Consider the following 8,836-nt stretch of genomic DNA (forward strand, 5'->3'; position numbering starts at 1 on the left):
GTTTGCGTTGAACAACGCCGTGCACACCTCGACAGGCTGCACGCCGTTCTACGTGAACAGCTTGTCTCACCCCCGCGTCCCGCTGACACCGCCACGTGGTGGCCTCGGGCTTGGTGGGGGAGGGGAATCCGATTTAGCTGATCGGCTAGCCGATGTCAGCCCGGCTACTGTTCGTAAACAGGTTGACGCTTTCTTGTCGACGCGTCTGAGTGTCTTACGACATGCGCGTGACCCAACGGCTGAAAGCCAAGACAAGCAAAAGGAACATGCAGATGCCAGAGGCAGAGGCAATGTTGAAAGTTATGAGGTCGGGGACCTGGTGCTGCTTAACGCTAAGAACCTACCTACACATGCAGTTTCAGCCGTCTTCAAGACGAAGTTGCGCCCGCGCTTCATCGGACCTTTCAAGGTTGTGGCCAAGAAGGGCCTTGCGTACACACTCAATCTTCCGAAGAAGATGCGGACGCACCCCGTCTTCTACGTGGGCTTGCTCAAGCCGTACCAGGACCCAATGCAGGTGCAGATGGAGGCACCGAGGGTGACGAGGTCACAGGTGCGGAGGTCGCGGTCGTTGAGGACGCAGTCGCCGGCGTCGAAGACGCGACCATCAACGCGGGCTCCACAGGCACAGGCGGGGGTGCCGCGGGCACTGCAGAAGCCGCAAGCGCAGGAGGCGCAGCAGGCGAGGCCTGCATGCGGGCCAGGAGTTCGAGCTGACCCTGGAGCACAGCCGGGTGCCGCTGTAGCTCCGCGAACTCTCGAGCGTGTCGCTCTTCGCGATCGCGAAAGTAGTCCACCCACCCGTTCAAGTGAACGAAGTCGTTCTCCAAGGTCCCAAGTCGGTCCCAGACCTCCTGAGGAACCCCTAGCCACTCCAGCCGCTCAGCGAGCCTGTCGGGATCAGTCGCACAACGTGCCAGACGCGCGTCGATGTCGTAGACGTGGTCCCGAAGGCGATCCGCCTGTTGCCGAGTCTCGTGCAACTAGTCGAACGTCGCGAGGCGGCTTGGCGCGTCCTCCACCGGCGCTGCTCGATGAGCATGGGAATCTGCATTACCATGTGGAGCGCCTCCTGGCGAAGCGGCGGTGCCGGGGTCAAAACCAGTATCTGGTGAAATGGCGAGGGTACCCTCACTCCGAGAACTCATGGGAGTTTGAGGTGCCTCTCCGCCAGGATTGCCCAGACGTCGTGGACGCTTTTGATCGGCTTGATCACCAGCGCCCCGAGGGCTCAAGGCCGGCACGCCGGTCGTCCCGCGCTTCCCGGCAATAAGCTGGGGAGCTGCTGGGTCAGCCACATTGCTCCGAGGCTGACCCTGAGCCACAGCGCTCACTCCCTCGCGGGAAGGAGCGGCTGGAGTACTCGAAGGAGCGAAGTGCGCAGTGCTAAACTGGGTCTGCGGCTGGGCGAGTGCCGAGAGGCTGCGCTTGGCTCGGACCTTCGCGAAATCGAAGCGGAGCTTGCGTTCAATGCGAACATCCACTTCACTGAAGCTGGCTCGGAGAGCATCCATGGAGCTGAGCTTTCGACTGTGCTCGGCCCAAGACTCGAACTGAGCTTCGTACTCAATTGAGTCGTCCCCCGGGCTAAGTACCACCGGGTACGTCCGCATGGCGGGCACGGACTTCTGCTGGGCTTCCAGCCGCAGCCTCTCGCGATTCTCCGCGACAGTCGTAGACTGTGGAGTGAGGAGTCGCTCTCGCAGAGATGTACGCAGTGCGAGCTCCTCCGGAGTATGGGCCGCGGGCCCAATGGCGTGCAGCGCGAGAGACTGCTGGAACGCCTGGCGACAAGCCTCCGCGGAGTCGCGAGGCCGGAAGCCGTAGTCGGTAGTGCTGGGGTTCAGCAGAGGCCGCAGCTCGGGGCGCTGGGAGCGCATAGGAGCCATCTGCGCCGCAACCCGCTCGGACTGAGCTTCGTCCAAAGGGTTGGAGATGACGGGACCCAGGGGCACGTCCTTACCACGAGGCGACGAATACCGTGGCTCAGTGAGCGCGCGCAGCTCGTAGAGACCGGAAGAGCGTTCAGAGAACGGGTTTGGAGTTCGCAACGGTAGCCGTGGCTGCTCCCTCGACGGCGCAGCGCGCTCTGCAGGTGGACGGCTCGGCGAGCGCACAGGAGACGTGCGCGCGGGGCGCTCTTGGTCGCCACGGCTCAGAGAGCCAACTGGGGCCGGCAAGCCTTCTTCACGGCGTATCGACGGCGTGGGCGAAGCGTCGCCGCGGCTCGGGGAGCGTCGCGTGGCTGGGGACACATCTCCTCGGTTCGGAGAACCCAGCATGGACTCGTCCACCTCGCCCTCTTCACCAAAGAGTTCCCTAGGATCCATGATCTGGTGGGTTGATGCTCGAGGGGAGCTGGGGCTTGCGCGCTGCGAGCTGTGCTCCTGGCGGTGCGCCGCGAAGTACTCAGATACCGAGAGCCTGGAAGGCGTCGTGGGTGTGCGCGTGGGCGCTGACGTTCGCGGACGTGCAGAGGCACAAGAGGAGCGAGGCTCCGAGGCAGATCTCGCGAGAGGCTGTCTGTGGTCGAAAGACCAAAAGGCTTTATGACTTGAAGTCATGTGAGGGCGCGTTGCGCCGAGAAGTTCTCAGAGACGTCCACGCGATGTAAATTGACTCGTTCGAGAAGGAGGCTTGACGGAACAACACCCGGCGGTTGACCGTTAAGCGTGAACACCCGTGTCCACGGTTTGGTGGGGGACGGTGTAACGGGGTTACACGAGAGTTACCCGAAGGGTTACGAAGTAGGTACACACTGTCTAACCTAAATCAGTAGGAGAATCAGTACATGGCTTCAGAGCCACTGATTATGCATATGACTAGGGTTCACTACTAGATAGTGAACCGGATACATTTACATCATAGGCGGCTTTGCCGCAATAAAGGGAAATACATTCAGTTTGAGATTTACACTGAAGAGTCTAGGGTTGACTCTTGGAGTCCGTAGGGTGTACGAACTCGTACGTTCTGGTATTAGAACGGGCGATCTTAAGCTGAGACTCTGCGAGTCTGTTAAGCTTCCTCTGACGCAAAGCTACGGCAGCCCCGCTGCACCCACGCTTTGTTGATGAGAGTCTTTCAGAGACTGTCCGTGGTGATCCACGCCATTACAACCAGCAGCGGTGGTCTACTCGTCGTTCTCCAACGTCCAGACTCAGTCGCCGGTCTACTCGGCGTCACGACACAATCACGCGTTCGGTTCTTTCCTCATCTCCGCAAGCAAGATTGGACCGCGCTCCTCCGTCCTCCGACCTCGGCATGGGAGTCTCGAGCCAAACGCCTTCATTGTGAAGTTAGCGCGCTCAATGGTCACTCCAACCGACTGGCGCTAGTCAAGCGATGGATGCTGCCTACCTACGACATCCAGTTTCGGGTGCTCCATGAGCTGATGCACGTGAACATCAAGCGTTTCTTTCTCCAAACCGGACGCCGCGACCCGACCACCTGCCCCAGACAAGATTGCTACCAGCGCGAGAGTCTGGCCCACTGCTTTTGGCTCTGCTCACCAACTCAGCAGACGTGGTCTGCACTACGTCCAATATGGTCCCCGCTACTCCGTTGCACGCCTTCCTGGTTGGGCTTTCTCCTCGGGACCTCGGAGCTGCTTCACTCGAGCTGGGCAGCGCACCACAAACTGGCATACGGCTTGTGGCTGATACTCCGCGGCATTTGCATGCGATCCACCTGGATCAACCGAACCAACGACGCTTTCGGTCGGGAAGCAGCTAGCCCCAAGGCCATTGCTGCCGGCGTCAAGTCCTCTTTCGTTGTCCATTTGCGCTCGCTTGACCGTCGACGCCACAGGATCAAGGTCGACACAGCCACTATGTACTCCTTCATCCAGCACCTTGTCTCCGGCCCTGAGGATGACGAGCCGCTGCGCTGATACTCCACGCCCCAGAGTGCCGCCCTGGGTCGCCCATCGTTAAGTTGCATATTTCCGTACTTAGTCAAATCAGCATCAAACGAGGTCCACCCGTAATTGAACTCATTTCAAGTCAAGTCAAGTAACACGACAAGGGGCTAGGGTAAACCCTGCGGAAGGATCATTACCACACCTAAAAAACAAAAGCCCCCCCCTCGTGTAGTAGTAAAAGCACCGCCCGTCGATCTCGTGGTCGCGGGTTCAAGTCCCGCAAGGGACAATACTTTCTTGTGAGTCTTACAAATCCCCAGGGACCCGGGGATTTGATAAGCAGGATGAGTTCTATTACGATCCGTTTTCGACCAATCAAGCGCACATCTCTCCCGGCGGAAGTTATTTGCAGTAGTTTGATCACCCAATCACCCAATCAGCTAGTAGCAAACCAAACACGCACTAACCAAAATCAATGGCAAAGCGGCCCGGTAAAAGGAAAGGGAACAACCGCAATACCAACCAACCAACCACGGCAAGTAGACGGCCATCTTGGACCGAAAGCACCGTATCCCGTCTGCTCTGCGAAGTTAAGCCGAACCGACCTCAGCGGGCCAGTGGTGTCACCCTGACGCTGAGACCGGGAGGCACAGGTATCGATACCGCCGAGCGCGGACTTTCACCTGAAGCCGGAGATTTGCATAAGCGGACGTGCAGCCGTAACCCACTATAGGACGGTGTGCTCTGCCAACCCGCACCCAATGTGGTGGTGGATAGTTGAGTGAGCTGGAGGCCTCGTGCATAAAAAAGCCCCATAGTGTAATGAGGGGTACGGAACCCGGTCCCCCCCGGGGGTCGGATAGCTACCAGCATGCTACGCCATAGACGGCCCCAGTCATGGTGTACGGGTTCCGGTGGCTTAAATCTCTGCGAAGTTAAGCAGAACCGATCCCAATCGGTGTAGTGGTAAGAGCCGCACATCGGGGACTGGGAGGATGAGCGTTCGAGTCCCCCAGGGCGTAGGACTTTTAGCCAGGGTAGCGCGGGGTCGATAGTGTAATGAACAGAACCCTGCAGCACACATTGACATGGGTTACACCACCCAAAAGGGAAGGTTATTAAATATCTCTGCGAAGTTAAGCAGCCTCAAGCTCGGGTAGTACTCGGGTGGGGGACCACTGTGGAAGTCTGGGTGCTGTACGTCGGCTATCTCGACCCTCCCAGCCCCGACGCCAACTTGTTGGGGATTGCAGGATCGACACGCTTCCGCTTCTTCCCACACCTCCGTAAGGACGACTGCACTTCGGTGCTTCGTCCATCCACCTCGATTTGACCTGCTCGCGCCTCAACACTGAAATGCGTCACTGCCACATTGGAAGACCACTCGAACCTCCTCTTCCGAAGCCGCCGTCTGTCCATTCCATCCTGCTACGACGTCCAATTCCGCGTCCTCCACGAACTCCTTCCGGTGAATGCCAAGCGATTTTTCCTCCAATGCGGACGTCATGACCCCACCCTTTGTCCCCAACCAAGCTGCCATCACGTTGAAAGTATTGAGCACTGCTTTTGGCGGTGCTCCATGGTGCGGCAACCGTGGTCGCTACTGCCGCCGCGATGGAGTTTACTACTGCAGCGCTCGCCTTCCCGGCACGACTTCCTCCTGGGTGACGAGGAGATTCTCCACGATCATCTACAGCTTTTGGCTGATCCTTCGCGGTACCTTCATACGCGCAGTGTGGCTTAACCGCAACCGTGTCGCTTTCGACCGTCCAGCTTTGGCAGTTCGGGCGGTCGCAGCAGGAGTTCGGCCGCTCTTTATCGCTCATCTGCGTTCGCTGCGTCGGCGCCACCGCAAGCTCAAGATCGACTTCGAGTTGCTTCGCCAGGTCCTCGAGTCTCTTGTATCCGCGTCTGCTGGTCGACTGCCTGCTAACCTGGCAGGCATAGATCTGGCCGTACCCCAACGGACGTAATGGACACCACATAACCCTAAGCCCCTTCGTACTAAAGTTTGACTCGCAGAAAGACGAAGTCCAATCGTAATAGAACTCAAATCAGTCAGTCAGTCATACCACGACAATGCACGTTTTCACACTGTGCACTTTTGCTGCATGTACATTCGATAGCATAAGCTATTGTGCCTTTCACTTATTCTGCCGTGATAATTCTGGCATCACTCTAATCCCTTATCGACCTTAATTATGCCCCGAGTTAGCTACATCCCATGTTAATTCCGGGTCGTCCCTCCGTGGCCGAATTAGGAGCGGCGACAGTGAGGTCGAGTCAAGACGGAATAAGCTAATCTAGATGATGATGAGGTATATTGGACAACTGGATAACTTCCGAGTCCTAACAACCCTACTGACGCCTCGGCCGAATCTCACTACTTACGTCTTCTTTTGCTGTTTTTCCGGGTCTGCCAGCAGAACCTGCGCGTCTCCCCTTCTATTAGGCCATTCCACGAGGCCTTCTTGCGCATGCTCGGAATAAGCTAATCAAGCCTGCGTTAGAGCATCTACACCGGTCAACAACTTTTTGGCAATACCGAATAGGAAATGTCGTATCCAGCAAAATGTCATATCCGACAGTGGAATATATCCAATCAGAATCCAGTATTTGATCAGTACATAATCACTCCAAATGCAATTGTTGCATCCGACACCAATCTGGTGCTCATTAATTCGCAGCTAGTATCCATAGCAACATGGTAGGAAGCGCTGTTTTTCATAACAGACGATGGGAGGTGGCCGTGGAGCAATATTCAAGCAAGGCAACGCGCTACAATATCAAAATTCTCCTATGTATCCTTTCATTTACGTTCTCGTTTGTGATTATCATGTTTGCGAGGTAGACTTCGTACTTAGTATTTGACTGCTGGATACGACAATTGCTATACGGTAACGATTTTTGTCAAAACTTTTGCGAGAAAAGGTTCAATAGGTTTTACACCGGGTCAACAAAATTTTGGCAATTCGTTGGCAATTCTTGTTGGGGCCAATCTGGACAAAACCACCGACATAATTGCTGGACTTTTTGTTGGTGGCAAAGCGCCAAGAGGATCATTTATGCAAAATGGTGTGCAAACACACTAACGATCACTGGTCCGGCGGAAGACGTAGAGCGCCACGTTCGCGGCAATAGCGCCCTTGTAGCGCAAGTTCTGTAGTGCTGCTGTGTCTTACCACTTTCCCTAGACTATGATATACATGGAGAATGCTGTTAATCATCACAGTTTGGTGTGTGGGGCTCAAAATGGCTTGCTATGTGCTGTCCCGGGGTCGGGCAGCACTTTTGGTGGAGTTTTTGTTGCTGGAGTTGTGTAGGTGACTGGTGTTGCTGTCGTCGAAATATGTAGGAAAAGTACAGAAAATCTAGGCAAACCCGTAGGCTTTGCCGTTTGCTTTGCCCAAAAAACACCAACATCGGTGGAGATGACCGTAGGCAGAAACAGAGCGATTGGCAGGTTCCTACCCGCCAATTCATGCCATTCTGCTCGTATCTCCGTCGGTTGGCTCTCAGATGCTGATCGCAGGTGGTAGGGGAAGCGCTCATAATCTTAGGCTTAATTAGCACTATTAAATAAATATGCGTTGATCGCCCTTTTATGACTCTAATTCCGCCTGAATTATTAATAACAGCTCACCTGCAAAAATAAGTGACATGCACAATACATGCTAAAATAATATGGGCTCGAACCTCGGGGAATCTCAATCCATTCAAGGTCGCAAGCGACCACATTTTGGTTGAACTATGCCGGCATACTTTACGAACATCTAGTCAAAGCATCCTCTAACCTACGGATAGTTCTTAGTGATACAAGATTGGGCTTTATCACTATCTAGAGACCGTTAACTATGGGGATGTAGCTAGTTCCCCAACCACCAGGCCAAATCCACTGCACGTCGGCTGGTTCAGCAGCGAGAGAGAGTAGTGCGTCCGCCTAGGTAGCCCGATGGAAGGAACGAGAGAGATCGAAGTGCGAGGCAGATACGTCAACACTGCCAGACAGCTACTGGCCGTCGGACCAGACGTCCTTCGGATAGGAACGGTGGGGAGGACACATTATCGGCGACCGTCACCCCCGGATAGGTTTTTTGGGCTGTGGTAATCCGTATTTCTCTATCTACTTCGAGCTCAAGACCTCAATCCCGAGTGCGGCGACCGAACTCATTTGCTCTTACGATGATGACAGGCTTCGCACTTTCTGCCACGATCTCTGTGGTCTCTAGCCACAGTCCCCACCACCCTACTGTGTTACGCCCTCATCATACACCGATCACCCTAATCTCTGCCTCACATTAGCTTTACTGGAACCCGCGTACGGCGCCACTCTCTTGCTGTATTAAATCTTAACTGATCACCAACTGGGAACAATCTCAACTGAGGGTCGAGCGGCTAGCTGCACGCTCTTTACCCCCCGTTACGAAGCCTCCTACCCCCTACCTACGAGAGAGCCCTTTCTAACCTATCTTGCTGTCTCTCAGCCGCAAGCCACTCACTCTGTCGTCGCCTCTCCTTTCTGCATACTCCTTGTTTCTTGCTCTCCTCCGTGTCTGCCCTCCCTCGATCTTTGTATGGCCGACTTCTGGCCTTGAAGTGGCAGGATACCACCAGCGACCGGTGCCTCCAGCCCACTGGCTCACCTCCTCCACCATCCAGCTGCCACCGCCACACTCCGTGCCCGTCCTGCGATGCATATGTGAGTGGATGTGCAGATTAGGCGATCGTTTTATGAAAGCCAAGTTGATATAGCCGCGTTTGGAGCAGAATGCCTACTTTTTACTAGGCAATCGCGCAGCCAAGCGATGCATCTAGATCACGATCGCTTTCAGCCCTGATTTGTACTCGATTAATTTAGGGGTTGAGATCTAATAAGGGGTTGCTAGAGATGGCGGTTCTCACAATACACTGTACCTTAAACAATATTGCAATGTGGTGCAAATCTAGATAGTGATGCCTCTGGATAGTGATAAAAAG

General features: G+C 55.2%; 2 protein-coding genes across 2 annotated transcripts; both read left to right on the top strand.

Annotated features, from left to right (window-relative positions):
• Nucleotides 1-3,070: 3,070 nt before the first annotated feature.
• Nucleotides 3,071-3,889, top strand: PHYSODRAFT_336739 (hypothetical protein; the record flags this gene model as incomplete). The annotated part of the gene is made up of 1 exon (XM_009534340.1): nucleotides 3,071-3,889. One exon carries the CDS (start codon nucleotides 3,071-3,073, stop codon nucleotides 3,887-3,889), a length of 819 nt encoding a protein of 272 aa, XP_009532635.1.
• Nucleotides 3,890-5,364: 1,475 nt separating this feature from the next.
• Nucleotides 5,365-5,832, top strand: PHYSODRAFT_336740 (hypothetical protein; the record flags this gene model as incomplete). The annotated part of the gene is made up of 1 exon (XM_009534341.1): nucleotides 5,365-5,832. The coding sequence occupies one exon, from the start codon at nucleotides 5,365-5,367 to the stop codon at nucleotides 5,830-5,832; it is 468 nt and encodes a 155-aa protein (XP_009532636.1).
• Between the last annotated feature and the right edge of the window lie 3,004 nt (nucleotides 5,833-8,836).

The sequence above is a fragment of the Phytophthora sojae genome, assembly GCF_000149755.1.
Source record: "Phytophthora sojae unplaced genomic scaffold PHYSOscaffold_7, whole genome shotgun sequence".
Classification (NCBI taxonomy): Eukaryota; Oomycota; class Peronosporomycetes; order Peronosporales; family Peronosporaceae; genus Phytophthora; species Phytophthora sojae.